Source organism: Diceros bicornis, chromosome 14 (genome assembly GCF_020826845.1).
Source record: "Diceros bicornis minor isolate mBicDic1 chromosome 14, mDicBic1.mat.cur, whole genome shotgun sequence".
In the NCBI taxonomy this organism is placed as follows: Eukaryota; Metazoa; Chordata; class Mammalia; order Perissodactyla; family Rhinocerotidae; genus Diceros; species Diceros bicornis.
The window spans coordinates 60,088,165-60,111,186 of record NC_080753.1 but is presented as its reverse complement, the minus strand read 5'-3'; the positions used below and the strand labels follow the sequence as shown (position 1 = coordinate 60,111,186).

Genomic DNA, 23,022 nt, shown 5'->3' with positions numbered 1-23,022 from the left:
TGCCTCTCCCAAACTCCTTGTAGGACATTGAGCACCACTGTGCGGTAGTGAAATGGTTCCATGCTTGGGGCTCAGGTAGTTCCACACTTGGGTCTCAGATTCCTGAGGGGTGATAAAGGGTGGCCCTACTCCTCAGCAAAGCAACCAGAGCTTGGTGGTACTAGCCATTTGACGTGAGGGCCTGAAATGTGAAATCAAGAATCAGGACAGGGGATGGCAGGGCAGACACCTAAGGAATATTTGTCAGTTTAGAAAAAAAAAGTGAAGGGAACTTTAACTGAGCTTCCTGAGAATTTCGGCTTTTCCTCTGGAGGAGGCCATGCAAGCACAAACAGCTCCCTCCTCCACTTGCAAATTATAGCAACAATGATGATAAATATCCTCTTAATAATACCCCTTACAACAGCTTATGGTTTTCCAGGGTGACAAGGATAAATATGAAAGTGGCTAAATCCTGTCTTCTCTTGAGCCCAGCTTAGGAAATGTGTGTAGGCTAAAATCTCAGGCCAGCTCAATCACACCAACACTCGTGGGGAGGGAAAGGAGAACACATATGAAACGGCTTTTGCATATGCATGTTGGAGGTGGAGGATGGAGGAAAACTATTCTTTCCAAGTGACATCAGCAAGCTTTCTTTTCAGTTTCAACCACTAGTGTAGTGGTTCTCCATCCTGGCCGCACGTTAGAGTCACTGAGGGTGGTTTCAAAACGTCCCAGTGATAGGCCCTCACCCAAGACCAGTTGGAACCCTATGTCACAACAGTTGTAAGTGCAGGAGAGGCTGAAAGAAATATTGGACCTACGCTGTGTGATTTTGGGCAAGTTACTGCATGTCTCTGTGCCTGGGTTTAATAATACCTTCCTTGCAGGGTTAGTAGGTAGATCAGTACTACTTGTAACAGCTCAGTGTTTAAGGCTAATTTCTTTTGAATAGAAAGGAGTCTTAGTGATCATCTAGTCCTCCCCCTACATTTGAAGGAGCTATGGTCATGCAGAACCTGGGCCTCCCAGCACGAAATCTGGTGCTATTTTGGGCACACCACACCTTTGCCTCTTGGTCAGACACAGGCACTTCCTATGAAGCCTCTGCCGAGATTCAGGGTCCCAGGGGCTCAGCAAAGGTGGGCTGGGGCGGCAGGCTAGAGGAGCCTTTTTGCAAACTCTTGCTGGTGCTTGTGGCATGTAAACACATGTCCACTGCTGACAGAAGCTATGCTCTTCACCAGTAAGGATGGAGACTCTTTTTCAGGACCTAGGACAGAGTTTCTTTGTTCGTTTGTTCCCAAGTAGAGTTAACAACATCACAGGCTGTGCAGAGAAGAGGTGCTCCTCTGAGGATGTGTAGGGGCAGTGGAGGCTGCCTGGTCCACAAGCTTTCCTGGAACAATCACCATATGGCCACCCCATGTTGCCATTCCTTCAGCCTGTAGGGGCTGGCTAGGCTGCCAGGCCCCTGTGTGTGCTCTCTGCTACTTCATATGTGTGCCTCATCTCCCACCAGGACTGTCAGCTCTCGATGGTGCCATCTGGCCCCCATCTCTGTGAGATATTGTTCTTAGCAGTGTACACTGCACTAGCTTTTGTTTGCCTGATCCATTCATTCCTTCATTCCTTCATTAATTCATTCAGCAAGTATTTATTCATGACTACTATGTACCAGAACTTGCTTTCGGCAATGAGGATTCAGCAGATCTACTTTCATGAAACTTATATTCTAGAAGGGAGAGAAATAATAACACTAAGGCAAGGTAAAAGGATTAAAAAAAAATAGGGCAAGAAGTGCTATTTTAAGTGGGGGGTGGGGTGAATGAAGGCCTCTTTGACTAGGTGACCTGAGTAGAGACCTGGATGCAGCGAGGGAACAGACACGCAAAGTTGGGTGGAGGGTAGGGCAGAGCTTTTCTAGCAACAGGAACAGTATATATAGAGACTCTGAGACAAGAGCATGTTTGGATGTTTCCAGAAGAGCAAGAAGGTCAGTATGGCTGGAGGGAAATGAGCAAGGGATGGGGGTGGAAGGAAAGCCGGGGCCAGATCACATAGAATCTTGTAGAGATTTATGCTCAGTTTTATTGTAAATGTGGTGGGAATCCATTAGAAGGTTGGGAGCGGGGGAGTGACATGTTTTTATTTGCATTTTTAAAGGATAATTCTGGCTGATTTGTGGAGAATAGGCAGGAAAGGGGTAAGAGAGGAAGAGCGAGATGAGTTAGGAGGCAACTTCACAGAGCTCAGTGCTGTATAGAGCTCAGAGCGGGTAATGGTGGAGATCATAGATGTGGTTGGATGAATGATAGTTTTTGAAGGTATTTCTGACAAGATGCATGAGGAAGGTTAAGAAGAGAAGCCAAGATGATGTCAAAGTTTTATATGTTATTTGAATGAACGGATGGATAATTTTAGATCAGAATAGGAGACACTAACAAATGAGTTGCATCTAACAAGTGGTAGCAGAATAAACAACTTTGAATTGAGAACAAAGAATCTGCAGAGAAGCATCTGCACAGTTTGTATGCAGAGAACTGCTGGCCCAGAGCTAGGGAAGGTGTAGCTTCCAGACTGGCCCTGAGGAGGCAGTCATTGCCACTGCAGAAATCAGCTCAGGGCCAGGGAGGGAAGGCAGGAGTGTGTATGAGTGTGTGTGAGCGAGAGAGAGAGAGAAAGAGAGAATTGGGGGTGGAATGGTGTGAAGGGGACAACAGAGCCAATTAGAAGAAGCTAAAATAGAAGAGAAGCAGCAACTCCTGAGTGCTTAGTGAACACGGGAATTCAGAAGACGACTCCAGACACTTGGAGCCATTCTGCGCCCTTCTCACCTCTTTAGAAGCCCTAGCGCACCTCAAGTTGTGGAGAGAAAGGCAGATGGGCCTCCAGAACTGAGAAACTCACCACAGCACTGAGGGCACAAGAAGGGAGGAGAGTAGAGAAAGAAGCTTCAAGCTCTGGAAGAAATCTAGAAATGCACAGGGTAAATTTCCAAAATGGAGGAGGAGGGAAAAAGGAACAGAATTTGGATGCTTTCCATGCAAACTTTTTGGGTTCTGCTTTCACTAAAGGAGACCAAGGCCCTGAGAAGACCAAAAAAAGTCAATGAATCTGATGCTTGATTCAGTACGGAAATAAGTAAGGAATGACCAAGAAAGGCAGCACGCTGAGAGGCAAGAAAAGGCAGACTCCTGCTGACGAACCTCGGAACCTCGGGTAGTGAGAGGCAGCTTATGCCGCAGGGAGCTGGGAAAAGGAAGAGAGGACACAGCCTAAGACCCGAGTCATGTCGACTCTCATTAAAGCTAAATATGATGCCCCCCAGGGGGTCCTACTTAGGCACCCCTGAGAAAAGATTCCTCATGTACTTTTCAATGGCTCCAACTCCAACATCTCTTATAAATGGCTCAGCCCTGGAGCTCAGCCTGTGCAAAGCAACAAATCGTACGCTCTGTCAGACAAGTCTGCAGCGGATGAGAGAGGAGTAATTATAATCTGCAAATCCTGATGGCATTCATAACACCCTGATCTATATTTAATAATAGCGAAAGCGTTTGCATTAACAGCTATTAGGCAGCTTGCTCTTGGAGGGAAGCTCTTCCTCTCTCCTTCTTTGCAGCAATGAAGCGTAAGAAAAAAATAAAAACAAGGCTTTGTGAATTTCAGAGTGATTTCCCATTAAGAGGTTCTCACAGCATCATAAACTATCAGATGGCAGCTGGGGAGGTTTGGATAAATCTTCAAATCCCAAAGTGAAATTGAGGGGATAAAATTCCATTTACAATACGGCTGCTCTCCCAAGGCTTCTAGAAACTGTAATGGTTGGTACAGTGGAAGAAACACTGTCCCTTTTGTGTACTTCCAATTTCTGGTTTTGCTGTCTACACCTTTATGCTCCTTTTACTTCCTAACATCTCCACCCTGCCTCCTCCTCCCCCTGCTAGTGCCATTTGTCTAGTTCAGGTCCTTACCCCCTCTGGCCTGGAGCAATGGCACAGCCTTCTCGCTGGTCTCCCCACCTCAGCGGCCTTCCCATCAAGTCTGTGCTCCACAAGGCTCACGTGCCTCCCCTGTGGTAATTCTCTCCTTTACAGGATGAAGTGCGTATCTCTCAGGACATAAGGTCCCCATGTCCAGTTCCTTCAGCTGTCATCTTTTGACACCCTGACGCATCACTTTTCATGAGCCTGCATAGCTTTTAATTGCCCCCACATACTGTTTGGATGCTCAACTTGTCCTTTCTGCCTCAAATTCTTTCCCTCCTCTGGTTTCTTTCTTACCCTCTTTGCCTGATAACTACTAATCATCCCTCAGACTCAGTTTAGGCACAAATCCCTCTGTCACGCAGGTGTCCTCATTGTCTGTTCCCACGTCACCCTCCCTCCCCAGACAGAGTCTTATGGCCTTTGCTGTCCTATTTCAGTTCCTGGCCCATATTTCTCAATTAGCAAATCTTTATGTATAAATGCAGATCATTTATTGCCTGCATTGCTCATCTGACAATTACTCCATAGCATCTCTTGTATTATTGTTATTTAACTTTTGATGTTTATATACTGCCACCTGCCATCAAGAATCAAGCTTCTTAAGGACATAGGCTTCTGAATTCCCCGCAGCACAGTGCCTGACGCATATTAACAATGGATATTTCCTCATTCTAGAGTGGCGGTAGAGTGTGGTAGGTAGTATTGTGAGCTCAGGTGCCCGCCTGGCTTTAAATCTTAGCACTACTATTTATTAGTCATGTGATTGTGGAAAAGTTATTTAACCACTCTGCCTCAATTTTCTTTTCTGTAAAATGGGAAGAATTATAATACCCACTTTAAAGTGTAGCTAAGAGCATCAAATGGTAGGCAAAGTGATTACAGAGGAAGAACTCCATACACGATAGACATTATTTCAGTGTGTTTATTGGAAAAACTATACTCTAAGTGCTGTGTCTCAGCTGTTCACATATTTCTGTACGACCCTCGTGCCCTCAGCAGCCTCCCAGCTTTTCAGAGCTCTCCTTGGAGTATCCTTGAACTGCCTCCTGCGCTTCCAGCCCCTGTCCAGTTCTTCCAGAATTTCAGACTCTTTAACAAAGTATCCCCATTGGCTCATTAAGTGTGCTGCATTCCAGCTCCCTTCCTCTCCCCTCCCTATTCTAGCAGCTCTCTGCTCCCTCCTCAGTGATGGAGGATGACCTGGAACGGCAGGAAACGGATTGCAGTCCCCAGACTAAGACCATGGTTGGGGTGTGTTTGCATTGTGTTTTGCGTGAATTGCTGGGCTAGTCTCTCAGTGAAGCAGTACACTCTGAAATTTCAATTCAAGGCTGTCTCCACCAATTTTTAATTGAGTGATTCATTTGGTCACTTAATTTCTGGGGAGCAGTTGATACCTACTTCATGGGTGCAGAGAACTAAGTTAAGGTTAGTAAAGCAATTGCTTTTGAGGGGAAAAAAAAATCTCAAACATCAAGGAAAGAAAAATGTTAAGGTAGAACTGCATTTAGAATTAAGAGCCCCGAGGTTGGAATGATGTTTAGCTAACTTTGCAAACACAAAGCATACGTCATGTACCTGGGAAATTTAGAAGAAACAACTCAGTATCTAATTCTTTGACATGTTAAGAGATTGTGGAGGGAAGCAGCATTTTCTCCCAACTTTCCACTTACCTCTGCAAACACAAAGGGTGCATCAAACTGGAAGCAAATATGACCGTGCTTAATGGCTTGAACAGAGGCCGGGCCACACCGATACATCCCTGCGTCACACAGAGGAAGGAGAGCATGAGTTTGTTGTCTTCAATTCTGTCCAGATACAGGACAGCTCATAGCACCGAGGGCTCTGCAGAGACACGTGTTCCTCGACTTCATCACTGATTTAGCTTAAATGCTTTCCATGACCAGAGAGGGCAGATGACCAATGTGTTTATTCAAGAAGGTTTTGATGAAAATGCCTCCTTAAACCAAAATTTGAAGCCGTGAAATAAATACAGGGCATCACTATTCCTGCGTCTATGCTTCTACCTACAAACACATCTCAGGTGTATGTGCCAAACTGTTAGCTAACACAGCATTTATCCTTTTACAATGGGGGTCCAGAATGTTGGAAATGGTGATGTGTCCTCAGTGGTTGTATTGTTTTTTGTTTGTTTTGATTTTTGTTTTTGGACATTAAGAACATATGCCAAGTTTAACTTGAGAATTTGGATGTTAGCCACACATGTCAACCAATGCCCAACGTGCATTCAGGAAGTCACTAGGCTCATGTTTACCTTTATAAAGTTCTTTAAATTTTAACCAGCTCTCTCCAGTTCATAAGAGATTGACTGCCATTAGTCAATTATGAAGTCTGCTCACGATATATAACCCAGAACACCAGAAAGCGCTAACTGTCTCCCTTATAAGCCAGTATTACACTAAGATTGGCTTATGAATGCGTAATGAATGTTTATGTATATATGTATACATACACACATCAGTATCTCATATCAATACCTGAGGAGATAAATGAAATGTCACCAGGCCACTGATTTTCATCACCATATTAAAGAGAAATGGAGGCTTATGATGTGATTTTGTAAAAGTCTGAGAGAAGTCATAGCTGCCACTCACTGTTTAGCATAGTTTGCAAGTTAGACGACAAATACCCACATACTCAAGTTTTGAAAGAAATCGCACAATATAAAAATAAATAAGGTTCTAGGAAAACAACAATTTAAAGGATGATCTGTAACTATTTTTTGAGTTCTTTGTTTTCTCTATTGCCTTATATCTTATCGCCGTGTATCAGGGAGGACTAAAGTGTATTTTATAGCCTAGTAAAAGTGCTTACACAGATATTTTTTCCTCTTGTCTTCAAAACTGCTTATCAAAGCAAGAGTAGACGAATTATATATGCTGATTTTTATGATCTTTTTCTAAAAGTTATAAAATAATCAGGGTAAAGCTGACGATTGAGATGAAATGAAACCTGATTGGCAGGTAGTTAATACTATACATGTGCCCAGAAAGCACACTTCTGATGTTGGTTCCCACTGGGAGTGTTTCCCACATCAAATGCAATCATAAAAGCAAAATAAAGATGGGCAGTGAAACAATTTCCCTGAGGGAGGAAGCAGTTTTACCATCGCTGTTTTCCTGGGGGGTGCTATCCACGACTTGCCAACCTCCAAATCCAACGGGAAGATCAGGCCTTGTCATCCAGGCTTCATTCCAGCAGTGGTAGTTCCTTAGAAAACACGACCCCAAAGAGATTAAACTTCCCATCACATTCAATGCTCCAAGAAATCAAAAAGTGACCCCAAATCCTGTGTTTATGTTATCCACAAATTTTTGGAATGGATTAAGCTAAATTGAGCACTCCCAGAGAGGACTCCTGGGGCTCCAGACTTGAGTTTGCTGGGCAGATCCATTCCCATTGGCACCACTGTGAGGCACTCACATGACTGGGCATTGCTTTTTCCCCACTATTATCAGCTTTAAGGCCACCCAGAAATATCCCAATTAGCATATTAAACAGTTTTGATCTTAACTATTCTGTGCTGCCTAATGAAACAGAACTTACTACATGCTAAAGTGGTGGGAAAAATACTTAATTGAAACTGAAATACACGTCTTTGAATTTCTTTTATATTTATATATATTAGATTTATAAAAAGCATATCCCTTTGTAACAATCAAGCAATAAAATACTTGTATTTATGGGCTTAGATCGTTGCCATAGAAACCATAACATTGGGCTGGCCCCATGGCTTAGCGGTTAAGTGCACGCGCTCCGCCACTGGCAGCCCAGGTTCGGATCCCAGGCGCGCACTGACGCACCGCTTGTCCAGCCATGCTGAGGCCACGTCCCACATACAGCAACTAGAAGGATGTGCAACTATGACATCAACTATCTACTGGGGCTTTGGGGAGAAAAAGGGATTAAAAAAAAAGGAGGAGGATTGGCAATAGATGTTAGCTCAGAGCCGGTCTTCCTTAGCAAAAAGAGGAGAATTAGCATGGATGTTAGCTCAGGGCTGATCTTCCTCACCAAAAAAAAAAAAAAAGAAAAAGAAACTGTAACATTAATTTCTGACTATAATTGTCTATAATTTGTGGCAAATTTCCATTTGCTGTTCAACAAAAAGAAAAGGTTGTCAGAGTGAGTGTCTCTATACCCTTTAGCAAAGGTAGGCAACCCATGAGCTGAGGGTCATGCAAAACTTTTCATATGACCCTTGAGGCAAGAGCCTGGAATAAAATGTCATCATGAATTGTATTATTATGTCCTTGGAAAGACCCGAAATTATATGACAGTACAGAAACAAAAGAGAACACATCAACCCGTCCGCACTATAGAAAATATTCATACAGTAATAACAATTTAACGGTGGGATAAGGTAGTTACAGCAATCTTTGTTTATAGCCCTGATGAATTTCAGATTCAGCTACCATCCATCCTTTTCCTCAATGTCCTTCAATGTCAGTAATTCCTGCATGTTCCCATCTCTCTCCGAGATCAACTCACCTTTGATTGGTCCAACTCAGAGGTATTAATTTAGCTATGTACCCATTCTGCCCCAGACACCATGCTAGGTGCTAGAGACTCAACAATGATCAAGACATAGATTCTTGCCCATAAAGAGCCTCACAATCTAGGAGGAATGACAAACAGGTAAACCAATCGTTGAAACATTTCACAGGTTTGCTGTGAGGCTTAAACAAGATAATATATGTAGAGCACTTAGAACAGGTGCTGGCACATGTTAAGTGCTCAAAAATGATAACTTTCAGATTTTCAAAAGTAATTAATTTAAGTGATGCATGCTACAGTGGAAATCCATTTGGGGTGCAATGGGGTCTCAGCGGGGAAAGTCAGGACATGAGGGAAGGCTTCATAGCGGGAGTGATATCTGAACAGAGTCCTGAAAAATACATTGGAGTTTAGCAGGTCACCAAAAGGAGTAAGAACAGAGTTGTGGAGGCATGAAATAGCCAACATGGTGTGTTTGGGGAACCGTGCACTGTTCGTTGTGGCTGGATGGTAGCATGTTTTCATATTTGTGTACATGGGAGAAGAAGAGGGATAGCAGGTGAGGGTGGGCAGTACATCACAAAACTGACAAACACACATAGCACCTACTACGTGCCAGGTACTGTTCTAAAAGCTTTATGTACCTTAACGCAGCTGATGTTCCCAGCACCCTATCAGAAAGCTGCTATTATTATTATCCCCAGTTTACAAGGGAGGAAATTCAAGCACAGAGAAGTTAACAATCTTGCCTGAGGTCACACAGCCAGTTAGCGATAAAGCTCCAAGGTGCATTCTCTTAACCACTGAGCTATGCTATAGGTGAGGATGACATTGTGAGATCCTTTTATCCCAAATTAAATATTTAGGCTTTATTCTTGGGCAAGGTAAATTTGCAAATCTGTATTTGTGGAAGATGGGTGGGGAGGCAAGATGGGAGCTTGAGCTAAGTTACCCTTCCTCAGGGTGGGGAGGAAGAGGAGCCATCAGGAGGTACACAACAGGCATATGGAGATGTGAGGGAACTGGATGAGTTGAGGAAGACGTTCATGATTCCCGGGAGTATGATGGTTCCATTTACCAAGACTGAGTGAAGAAAAAAGAGAAAGTTTGTATTGGGGAGGGATGTTGGGTGGGTGACAAGTTCATTTTGCACATGATGAACTTGAGCTCCTGTGGGAAATCCAGGAGATGAAACCCAAGATATATATACACATGCGACACTCAAGATTTGACAAGGAGGAACTCATTGGAGTCTTTGGTGATGATGGAGAGTGGAGGCGAAGCCAGATGAGGAGCGAATGGGCAGGGGAGAGATGCAGTATAGATTTCTCCCCTAAGAATGATCTAGGCTGTGAAGGAAAGGAGAGAAGACAGGGCAGCAGCTAGAAAGTAACACAATGCAATGCAGGGAAGATTGTTTTGATTATTTTTATGTTAGGAGAGACTGTCATGCTTATGGCGGAAGAACCAGTGGAGAGGGAGTGGGAATAAAGAGACAGATGGAATGAAAGGAGGCTCAAATGCCAAGGATGCAGGAGGATGAGGTCAAGAGCAGCACCACAGACAGGTGTGGGGAGCGAGGCATCGTCTGCAGGGGGATGGTCTGCAGGGGGATGGGGGTGCAGAGGTAGACCAGGGTCGAGGGGTGCAGGTGTTGGGGCAGGAACATGAGGTTGGTTCCCACTTGAGAGCTTCTGTCTTTTCTCTGAAGCTGGAAGGAAGGTCTCTGTGAATATTAAACAATACTCAATGCCTCAATGACTTAAATTCCATGACTTAAACAAAACAAATGACTGCTAGCCTCCCTTCAGAACTGTGAAGGTTACATCATCAGGCAGAGAGATACAGAAAAAACAGCAATGAAACAAATGCAATTCCAAACGGACACAGCCCTGCTTCCTACATGACCTGTGGTGTTTAGCAACCCTGGCTTTCACTGCTGCACCGCCACCCTAGATTAATAGGTCCCAGAACCTCCTTACCTAAATTCAAACATCTTGGGCAAGGCTAGCCTCGAACAAGATAAACAAGTTTGCATTTCAGAGCTCAGGTAAAGACTTCTCTTTGAGGATAGTATTTCTTTTCAAATGACCAGGAGATGGGGAAATGTTTCTTTTCTCTCACTGTGATATCCAATCAGGTCACACATGATCCCTTCACTTTCCCCTGTGACTGAGACGTTATCTGTGAATTTGGGGTGAAAGAGTTTAATAAGAGGGTTAGGAACTTGCAGGCAGTGGGTGAGGTGGAGAGAAGTCACTATGGACCATCCACCTCACCCACTGCCTGCAAGTTGCAGTGGGGCTGGGCCTTAGTCAACAGGTGGAAAGCCAAAGGCTGGGCTCCCAGACTGGCCATGAACAGAGGGAGAGGGGGCTACCTCCAAAGCCATGGGGTTTTTTTTCATTCTCTCTGCTCAGGAATGACCAGGGAAAATGTGTCCTGGGCCACTCATGCCACGAGGGTTCCTTTAGGCCAGATGTTAAATATTTCCAGGTACACATGCTGGTCTTTTAGATCTCAAGTTCCCCCTTGAAAGGGGCTAATATTTACAGACATTTCTGAATTCCATTTACCTACTTTCCATGTTGGGAAACATATATGCTTCCTGAAAGGTTATTTCTTGTTTTAAAACTTCTTTATCTAGATCCTCATAGTCTTTCTGTTTTCGTCTTGCAGTTTCATCAGGCATTTGTAGAGTGCGTGGGTTCACTCTTGGGGCTCTGTCTGTCTTGTTTACCATTTCATTCCCAGCTCTAGAGCTGGCCCTTAAGAGGAGCTCATGAAGTACTGGTTGAGTGAAAGGCGAGGACATCTCCTAGCCAGGCAGGTGTAATTAAACCTTCGTTTGTTTGTTTTTAGATTCACAAGGATTTTATTTTTTCTCAGTCTTCATTTGAATCCTGACTTCTGACTATACCATCAAAATGTACAGTGTGCCTTTAAAGTTAAAAAAATTATAAATATCCAAAGTGATCTAGTTTCCTTGTTGCCTCTTTCTAAAGAAGCAGTGTAGAAGTTAAAATAAAGCCCCCCGTCATTGAGAATTATTTAATCATGTTGAAAATAACTTTTACGGGGGGATAATGATGGAGATGACAAATGAAGAACACATCTTTGCTTTATGTTACTTCCTGTGTGTTTCCTGCAGTGACAGCTACTGATTTCTAAGACTCCTTGCAAGGATGCTAATAATTCAGCAGTATCAGTACAAAGGACCCAGAGAACCTTCACCAAAGGCAGAGCCTCACTAGAAAAACAGCACCATGCATGACTGGGGCACCCTAGAAGGGACGTCACAGCATTGGTTTAGTTTATCCTTTGATTCAGTAAACCCATTTCCCTGGCATTTGTGCACAGGAAATAATCACACAAATGCAAAGACAGTACATAAGAATGTTCATCCTTGCATAATTTATAAGAAGGAAAAATCTGAAACAGCCTAACTGTCCAATATATGAGTAATTATTTTGAAACACAAAATAGAATACTATTCAGCCATAAAAATGCAGATCTATATTTATTAGGCAGGAAAGATGTCTATGGCATAATAATTTTTTAAAGTCACACTACAGAACACCATATACAGTGTTTGGGTTCATTGTGTATGTATACATGTATGGAGCAGAATTTTAAATGACCCTCACCCTTGTATAATTCCCTCCCCTTGAATGTGGGTGAAATCTATAAATAGGATGAAATCTCACTCTTGTGATTATGTTACTTTACATGGAAAAGAAGATTTTACAGTTGTAATTAATGTAATTAATCTGTTGAGTTTGGGTTAATTAAAAGAGAGATTATCAGAGTGGGCCTGTGCTAATCAGCTGACCCCTTTAAATCTGGGTCTGGGTCTGAGGTCAGGGACAGAGCAAGCTGGAGATTCAAAGCAGCAGAGACGTTTTCCTGCTGGCCTTAAAGAAGATGGAAGCTTCTATGACTTCTACAGCTGCAAGGAACTGAAATCTTCCAAGATTCTGAATGAGCTTGGAAGCAAACCCTGAGCATCAGATGGGACGACAGTTCCAGCTAACACTTTGATGGCCATCATTTGAGACTCCGAGCAGAGGACCCGGTTAACCTGTGCCCAAGCCCCTGACCCACAGAAACTCTTTGATGATAAATTTGTGTTGTTTTAACCTGCTAAGGTTTTGGTAATTTGCTATGCAGCAATAAAAAATGAATACAATATGCAAAGAGACATATTAAAGAATGTTTAAGAAAATGCTGAATGTGTTCTGAGTAGTTAGAAAGTGGATGACTCTTACTTTTGTACTTTCTGCAATGTTTGAAATTTTTGTTATAAACATGTACTAGTCTCCCCACCCAAAACATTAAGAGGACTATTTTTTTGTTAAAAGAAGGTAGAGCATGGTTCAAAATATGCCCTGGTTCTAACAGCTGGCTCAGGTCACATCCAGAGTTGCAAGAGCCCGTGGGATGGGGGAGAAGAGGATAGAGAACACGGCTGAGACCATGATGGGCTTCAGGGCTCTGTGTGCTGTATGTCCAAAGAAAATAAAGCAGATAATTTAAGCCAGGAGTCCTTTACTCCCTTAACTTGGCTAACTGCTTAAGCACTCCACAGGGTCATCTCATTTACAATCTGTCCAGAAACGGTTCAGAGAAAAAGAGTCCCTGAAAGGGAAGAAAGAGGTACAGGGCTTATCACTTTGTTTCTGAAGCTTTATTGGGGCTCAAGGGAGAGCACAAATAAGATCAAGAGAAAATCCTGGAGGAGATGTTTTGGACCAACTTCAAGTGTAAACCAACTGTCTGAATTCTTTTATTTTAAAAATGGCAGAGGGTGGAAGAAAGACATTTGTCTATCCTGCAAATTGTTTGTGTATTTGTAGCAGATTGGTTCACCCCACCTCTCTGGCTCTGCTGCTATATTTCTAATAAAGGCAAGGACATTGGTGACAAAAATGACAGCACACCCTGGAATTGTTAAGCTCTGGCCATTCCAACGGCGGAGGGATGAGGTGGGGTGGGAGTTGTCGGAAAGAAGTGGGCACAAGTTAGTGGATTCTGAGGCTTGTCTAACAAGACATTCCAAAGTGGAAATGAAAGCTTGGACAGAAAAAACTTGTCAATTAGGAAAGGTAATGAAGTAAGATGACAAAAAGGAATTATTCAGAGGAAGGGAGGCATGCCGGCGGAATCTTTTATGAAGTTGGGAGCTGGGAGCACCACACTACTTCATCAGGGCTGTGGAAGTGCTGAAACCAGGAAGGGGCATTTAGAGTCTCTCTGGGGTCATGTCAATCAAAGGCCAGAAGACCAATCAGATAGAGACCAGGTCAGCACCCCTGTAGGAACCAATTACCCACCAAGAAAAAAGAGAAGTAATGAAGGTGTTTGTATTTGCTTGTTCTGTGCAGGGAAGGAGTCTTATGATGTTCTTTGAGAAGTCACGGTTTAAGCACAGCCTGCTGTAGCCAGAGAGACCCCAACTGGGGGGGTTGAAGATGGGGGGAGGGGTGGGCTTTAGGTTGTGCTGTAACTCCCAAAATAAAACTATGAGGTATATTTATAGTAGGAATGATAATCAAAATAATTAATAACTGCTCAGATACAGACATGAATCAATTGGAAGCTGCGACCAATCAGAAAAGACACTTGCTCTAAATGCCGGTATGTTTCTACCCAGGCATACTGGATAAATGCCTGCCCAGATGTATTCAAATACATATACAGTACAATAGTACTTAACGAGTTTTTTTCCATTTACAAAGTTTTCTGGGAGTTTGTCTTTCCTTTGTCCTGAGAATACAGCCTTTCCACTCTCTTCTTAAGCTTCTGGCTACTGATTTCTTAAATATTTATTAAGAGAATTTTACAGCAGCTTTATTAACAACTATTTTTAGAAAATTAAGGAATGATCATATAGATTTCGTTTTTCTCCTCTTTTGATAGTTCCCCTCTCTTGATTATCTGTTTTATTTTTTCATTGTAGCACCAGAAAATGGAAGAAAGAGAGAATGAAACTAAATTTGGAAAAAACAAAACAAACAAACAAACAAGCAAACAACCCCTAAAATGCTCAGGAAGTAGATGCCACCCACCCACAAGAGCTATATTTGCCATTACTACTTAGCACAAGGCCCTGTGTAACTCTGCTGGGTTCTCTCTGCTGGATTCATTTTGAAACTAAGACCCCATCCCCCTTTACCACTCTATCTCTGGGACAGCAAATTAGGAATTGATATCCTGCCTGAAAATGAAGAAAAGATTGGATTTTGAAAATATCTCTTTGGATAATTCTAATGTATAAAAAACTTTCTATAATAAATTCTGGCCAGGTTCATCCATAATTATTGAAGAGAGTTTTTTAAAAACTACAACCAACAGTTTCAGTAGGTACCAAAGTTACTGTTTTGCATTATAAAGCTGTTTATGAGTATCATATTCTAGGTTGATAGTTCTTATTTATATAAAGTTTTTCTAGATGTGTTATTAATTATCAAATAAATTAAATTATATTCAGTATAGCTTAGGTGGTGTAATTTTATTAGCTTCTAATTATTTGAAAACTGGAACCTTTGAATGGTATATATGATGACTCTCAGGTAGCATTTACGATTAGTTAAAACATGACATTTTTCTTACTATGAAAAATACCTTAGTGTTTTCTATGTGGCTTATCAGATGGCTCCCACTTTCTTTTCCATGCTAACTTCCTGAGAGGTATTTGTAATGACCTCTGATTTTTCTACCTCCCAAACTCCTTCTTTGTTCACTCTCAAGTGGGACTAAAGTAGAATAGGACTGAAAGCACTCTTTGGAGATATTCTAGCCTCAGGACTAGGGTATGTGTATGATAGGAATGGGAGGAGAGTCTAGTGCAGTGATTTTCAACCTTCAAAAAACAACGCCCCTTCCTAGTTTTAAAACAAATATTTTGTAACAGCCCTTTATTATACTGAAATGAAATCCATAGATAGCTTTCTACACACATAATTTCTAAAAGATCAATATAATGTCCTATCATGTATAGAAGAAATGGAGAAATAAAAGGATGTACCTAAAATAATATGTATTTCAACAGATATATGTCAGGAAGATAATACTAGATACCAAAATATTTCTACAAAATGTAAAACCCTCAAGGGATGTGGTAGACCCCCAATTTGGAACCGTGGAACACGTATCACCATGGAACAATGGTTAAGAGTGTGTTCTGGGGAAACACTTCCAGAATAGCAAGATAACTACCTCTAAAAACCTGTTCCTCCGTATAAACAGTGAGAATACTAGCAAACGTGATCAAAGCCAACTTTTCCATAACTCTGGAAATGAACCAAAGACTTGCAACAATCTGAGGAGGATTTATTCAACAAGAACAAATGCATCTCAGTAAGAATGATGAGCTTTGTGGCATTTTAATTTGCCTTATTCCCACACTCCCTCTCCATAGCTCCATGGTAGTCTTGAAAGCCAATAGCCTCACAACTATAAAAACTTGCAGCCTAGCAAACAAGGAAGGGGAGAAAACATGTGTAGAACTCTCTAAAAGCGACATTTCCAAAGAATTATCACTATTTAACCTGTCTGGCAGCTCTCTGAAAAGCTCCATTCTTGGGGCTTATTTTTATTTGATCTGATTCAGAGCTCAATCCGTGCCAATAGCCCTATCCATAGGATGTTTTTCAAATACAATTAGAAGCACCTGTTTAACATCACAGCTGCCTGAGGGGTGATACGTGTTGAAGATAATAAAAGGCTGCCCCAAAAAACTTAAAAGGAAAACCTAGGGCCTGAGATGTCCAGAGCAGGCTTTGAACAAGTCTTACATACTCCTGAGAGTTTAGATGGCCACACACATGTGCAGGGCTGTAAGCATGCCCAGGAAAGCCCCAAGAAGGTCCTAATCTCTTACTTCTGGTTGACCTTGAGGCTCTGTGAAAACAGAAAGTGAAGGTTACAGCAGAATTGTAAACTTCCTGCAGGAGCATTGAGGACATAGCCTCAATACACACACAGAGCTCCTTGGTAAGGCTGAGGATTTGCTCATTCAAGGTATTTAAGGAAATCTCTGTCCAATTCTTAGCTGACCACTAAGCTAACCAGCAGAGACTTCAGTGGCCACACATAATAAAGAATACAGACTTTATAGAATTAGTCCAAGAAAGTCACTAAACAAACAAACAGCAGCTACAACACCACCAAATACCAACAACAGACTCTAAGGAGCAGGAAATCTGATTTACAGAGTTACCATGTTATATTATTTAACATGTTCAGTTTTTAACAAAAATTACAAGACATACAAAGAAACAGAAAAGTATGGCCCATACACAGAAAAAAAAGCAGTCAAGAGAAACTGTCACTAAGGAAGCCAAGACATTGGGCTTACTAGACCAAGATTTTAAATCAGGTATTATAAACATGTTCAAAGAACTAAAGGAAACCATAAGAGTGATCTCTAACCAAATAGAGAATGTCAGTGAAAACACAGAAATTATGAAAAGGAATCAAGCAGAAATTCTGGAGCTGAAAAGTACAATAACTGGATAAAAATTTCAAAAATTCACTAGCGAGTTTCAAAAGCATATTGGAGCAGGCAGAGAGAAGAAAGAATCAGTGAATTTGGAGATTTCAGTTGAAATGATCCAGTCTGAATAACAGAAGAAAAAATATGAAGAAAAATGAACAGAGTCCCAGAGACATGTGGGATACCATAAAGTGCACCAACATACTCGTAATGGGACTCCCTGAAGGAACGAAAAGAGAGAAAAGGATAGAAAGAATATTTGAAGAATTAATAGCTGAAAAATTTTCAAATTTGGTGACAGACATTAATATACACATATGAGAAGTTAAAAAAACTCCAAATAGGATAAACTCAAAGAGATGTACACCTAAATGCCTCATAGACAAACTGTGAAAAGCTGAAGACAAAGAAAAAAATCTTGAAAATAGCAGGAGAAAAGTGATTCATCATGTACAAGGCTCATCAATAGGATTAAAACTGACTTCTCATCAGAAACCACAGAAGCTAAAAGCCAGTATGACGATGTATTCAAATTGCTGAAAGAAAAATTGTTAACCAAGAATTATATATCTAGCAAAACTGTCCTTCAAAAAAGAAGGTAAAGATAACTATACAGAGAAATAGGAAAGACAGTATAAATGTATATTTATTCATAATTCTTCTCTCCTCTGATTTTAAAGACAACTTCATAAGGCATTAATTATAAAATTATGTTGATGGGCTTATAATGTAGAAAGATGTAAACTATATTACAATAACAGCACAAAATGCAGGGGGAATGGAACAAAGTTTTTGTATGCTATTGAAATTAAGTTGGTATTAATCTGAACTAGACTCTTTTAAGTTATGATGTTAATTGTAATCCCCAGGGAAACCACTAATGAAAAAACTGAAAAATATATAGTAAAAAGAAACAGGAAAAGAATTAAAATGGTATACTAGAAAAACCTATTTCACACAAAATAATGAAGAAAAGGAGGAATAGAGGAAGAAAAAAGACATAATACACATAGAAAGGAACAGCAAAATAGCAAATGTAAATCCTACTTATGAGTAACTACATTAAACATGAATAGACTAAACACTCCAATCAAAAGGCAAGATGGATAACAACATGATTCAACTAAATGCTGTATACAAGAGACATGGTTTATATTCAAAAACACAAATAGGTTGAAAGTAAAAACATATACCATGCAAATAGCAACCAAAAGATAGCTGGAGTGGCTATATTTATATCAGACAAAATAGACATTATGACCAATATTGTTACTGGAGACAAAGAAGAACATTTTATAATGATAAGAGGGTAATTCTGTCAGAAGACATAGTAATCATTAACATATCTGATCTAATAACAGAACCTCAAAATACATGAAGGCAAATCTGACAGAATTGAAGGAAGAAATAGACAATTTAACAATTCAACCAGAGGCAGGGGATGGGGGGAGAAAGAAATGGGTGAAATGGATCAAAAGGTACAAAATTCCAATTATAAAATAAATAAGTCATAGGGATGTAATATACAACATGATGACTATGGTTAGTAATACTATATTGCATATTTGAAAGTTGCTAAGAAAGTTTATCTTAAAAGTCCTCATCACACACTACACAAATTTTGTAACTATGTGTAGTGACAGACGTTAACTAGACTTACTGTGATGATCATTTTGCAATATACACAATTATTGAATCATTATGTTGTACACCTGAAACTAATATGTCAATTATACCTCAATAAAAACAAACAAAACAAAAATAGTTCAACAAATAGAAGTTGGAGACTTCAAAATGGATAGAGCAAACAAGTAGAAGATTCACAAGGAAACAGAAGATTAGAATAACATAATAAACCAACTAGACCTAATGGAAATCTATAGAACACCTCACCCAATGACAGCAAAATACACACTATTTTCAAGTGCAAATGGAACACTCTTTAGAATAGACCATATGTTAGGCCATAAAACAAATCTTAATGTTTGATCCATTAACATTCAAAGCAATTACTGATAAGTAGATTTACATCTGCCATTTTGCTATTTCCTTTCTATGTGTATTACTTCTCTTTTCTTCCTCAATTCCTCCTTTACTTCCTTATTTTGTGTAAATAGATATTTTCTAGTATACCATTTTAATTCTTTTTCTGTTTCTTTTTACTATATATTTTTCAGTTTTTTCCTTAGTGGTTTCCCTGGGGATTACAATCAACATCATAACTTAAAACAATCTAGTTCAGATTAATACCAACTTAATTTCAATAGCATACAAAAATTTTGCTCCATTTTCCCTGCTCTTGGTGCTGTTATTGTAAACAGATTACATCTTTCTACATTGTAAGTCCATCAACACAATTTTATAATTACTGGTATGTGAATTATATTTCAATAAATCTGTTATTAAAAAAGAGTGGGCCCTAGGGTCAGCCCCCTTGGGTTTGTAATCCAGGCTCTGCCACTTACTCGCTGGTGACTGGTTCAGTTACCGGGCCTCAGTTTCTTCATCTATAAATGAGGACAATAATAGTAATTACCTTAACAGGTTGTTTAAAGGAGTAAATAGTCTATGTCATCCACTTAGGTCAGGAGCTGGCACAAAGCAACTATTCCATAAGCATGAGCTATTTTGATTCTTTGAAGGTGGCAAATAGCTATCTCAATCCTTCTTCCAGACTCTAGTGTAGATTCATGGTGTATATTCTTAGTTCTCTAAAGACAGCTCTCATGATCTAGCTCCAGGTGATTTGCTCAAAAACAATTTTGCTGACAGTAATTTGGTTAACAAGATAATCTATTTGAAAATAAATATCTTTGGTAGCTGTTCAGAATTGGTAATTTGGATGCATCACAGGATAATTTTACAAACCCTTAAGCATCTTTAAGCAATTTGATCTATATTCAGAAATTTTCTTCTACTTTTTTACTTGGAATTCACTTTTGGATAATTCTTTTTTTCACATGCAGTGATTAAAATTTAGAATAATAGAACCATATGAAAGTCCAACTATTTGGAACACTCTGAGCATCCAAAACATTGTACAAGGTGGGTTAGTCTAAACTTTAAAACTTCACCTACAATGTGCAAACCTCCATGTGAAGTGCAGAGACTGTGATGAGAGTTAGGATCGGTGGCTCTGTACACTCAGGGCTAACTCCCAGGTGTGGAATCTGCTTAATTTCTGCTCTAAAACTTGCTTTGAAAGAGCTTTGTTTATAGATTCAATACTATCCATTGCAGCACAGAGATTTTTTGCATTTAGAGTGAAAAAAACAAAACAAAACAATAACAACTCTACCCTTTCCAAAAAGTATTGAAGGCAGCTGGGATTTTTTTTTTTTTTTTTAAGACTCAGATGCACTGAAGCCTGCCAAACAATTACAGAGATTTTCTGTGGCGTGTTTGATTTCTGTTTCTTTTCTTCCTGGGGAGCTGATGAGAAGCCAACTTGCAAAGCAGCACCTATATGTGAGTGAGCAGATCACAGCCTGGCCCTGTGCAGGTGAGAAGGTTTCCATACAGAGCAAGCGGCAGAACCTGCTGAATATGGGAGCAAAGACCTGGCTGGAAGAACAGTGAAATTTATTTAAAAAAATAATTTTGGAGCTGGAAATGACCCTATAGCTCATTAAGGTCAAATTCATACATTTACATACGAGAAACTTAAGGCTCAGCAAAATCAAGCAACTTGCCCAAAGTCACCCAGCTAATTAGTGGCAGATCTAATCACATTGCCTTGCACCGTGGAGAGAGAGAGGGAGGGAAAAAATTATAGGAAGTTTGACTTGATTTGGTGTTTTTCCTTGATGCCCTGAGAAAAACAAAATAAAACTGTGATCTCTTTCCGCTTGGATCACTAATTCTCAGATCGTCGCAACTTTGAGCTGAAACTGATAAATAAAAATTTGCTAGTTCACAATTATTTTAAAAAATTAAATTGAAAAAGCCAGTTTAATCAAACCTATTTAATTTCAAATGAAAAGGCAATAAAGGAAATAAATACTCTTGCTAATTGTTTCAGCACTCACTGTTTTTACAATTATCTTTAATATCAGATAAGGTGCTTAAAACTCTGAGTTAGGCTATTTTCTACATCTGCCAGTTGGCCAATCAGCTGGACTTGGAGAAGCAGATGGGTCAGCTTATGGGCCTTGGTGTCCAAACATGTGCTCAGCCCCTTCTCTTCATATCCCCAGGGCGTGAACAGCACCCCGCTTGGAACTCCACTGTCTGGAGATGAACGACTTCCTCTGGGAGCGTGAGCAGGATGGAAAGGTGTGCACGAGGGAGGGGCTTAGAAGCTGGACGAAAAGGAGTCACAGGGTCCAGGAAGCTGTTGGCTCCAAGAGGGAATTTGGGACACTGTTGGCTGTTGGATCCTCTAAAACTAAGCTAGTGAGAGTTGGGTTTGTCTTAAAGGAGGCAGGACCTGGGATTGGATAGCACCTAGAGGGTAGAGAAATAGGAAGGATGGTGATAGATGGGTAGTAGCAGCCTGTCCTCACCTCAAACAGTATTAACTCCACCTGCTCCTTGTGAATGCACAGCCTGGGGGCATTAGCCCCTTTAGGAAGGCAGGCAAAGAGCCAGGTGTTCCTGATGTTGTACAGAAAGGAGTGGCCAGGGGCTGGATCATGCGAGTTAGAGTGAGTTTTAATATTCAACAACTGTAGTCATAATAATATAGGATAACTCTGCATGAAATTCCGTTCCTTCCTGCCTGGTCCTCAAAGCAGATTGATCTCTGGTTGTCTCATCCCAGCCCCTTAGACTTTTACAGACATACCGCTAGGTTTCATCTGTGGGCCAAGGTCATTTCCTGGGTACTATGTCTTTGAATAGCACAGACAGAAGATTGCAGGGGATAATGACTTTGAGTCCATGGCCACTTCCCAGGTGAACAGCCCTTCTCCTTGCTTCCCTGGGGTTAGGATGAAAGCCCCTTTCCCTTGTCTCCACGACTCCTGGCTCACATTACGGCCCACCTTATACATGGTTGTCTCACCCCCAAACACTGGATGGCACTCCTCAAGGGCAGTGACCCTAATTAATTTCTCTCTGAATCCTTAGCATCTGGTATTTGGACATATCAGTGCACGATAGTGTTGAATGAGTTAAATGATGTTTATTCAGTTAAATGAACATTTATAAATTTTTCCAATCAATTCCATTTATTAAGTCCTTGCTCTATGCCCTGCACCCCGTTACATGCTGGCAAAACAAAAATAAAATAGATCAGACATTGCTCCTCCCATGGGGGTTGCAGTCTGGTGGGAGCAAGTCAGGAGGTGGGCACAGTTCTTTCACCCAGAATCATCAAGTCTACATCCCCTCCACCCAGAGGATACCGGATAGCACTTTCATTTAGGAGAGAAGTCTTTCGCTGAAATACCTTTCATGACCATAATAAGTGCCACCATTTATTTCTTTTAAAATTGTTTCTATTGCCACTGTGATTGTCATATAATGAGGTGACCAAACTGAACTCTTTCAAGGTGAGGCCACAACTCCACTTTACGCCTGCCCGTCGGAGTGAGCCCGCACTCTCGCTCCACAGTGAGCCATCAGGTCCCTATTCACTGTCTGGACTGCAGCAAAACACCGCGCGAGCGTCTTCATTAAACTGCCCACAGTGATTCATAGATGCCCTCCCCAGAGGTTACACATAATTCAAAACCCATCAGCACACTGCGGACAGGCGGCTTAAATTGCTCCTTCCAGGCTATGTTACCTTGTGTTGGTCCACTCGGAATTTCATTTGCTACCCTGAGGTCCAATTACTCTGCTCAGCTGTGCCCTTCTACGTTCTTCCTCAGCCCCTCCCTTTCCTGAACCACTAAGAAGCCGATTCTTCCCTCTGTCGGCATCAACAGTATGTCCACTCTGTGCAAAATTGCTGCCCCTGGTGAGGAGAGGCGCTCTCAGAAGGGAAATCCACCGTGCAGGGACCCACGGTGGCAACTGGGAAGCATCAATGCCTGATGTCCATGGTGGTACAGGGAGAAGATGCAGGGCGTGGGTCAAGTCCAGACCTCG

General features: G+C 41.1%; 1 protein-coding gene across 1 annotated transcript in view; it reads right to left on the bottom strand.

The window, feature by feature from the left end:
- Positions 1–23,022, bottom strand: part of F13A1 (coagulation factor XIII A chain) — a 159,460-nt gene that overhangs the window by 37,077 nt on the left and 99,361 nt on the right. Inside the window, exons 9-10 of the mRNA XM_058554041.1 lie at positions 7,099–7,202; positions 5,645–5,733 (exon numbers count right to left, since the gene is read on the bottom strand). Of these exons, the coding sequence (XP_058410024.1) occupies positions 5,645–5,733; positions 7,099–7,202 (193 nt within the window). The remainder of the gene's footprint in view (positions 1–5,644; positions 5,734–7,098; positions 7,203–23,022) is intronic.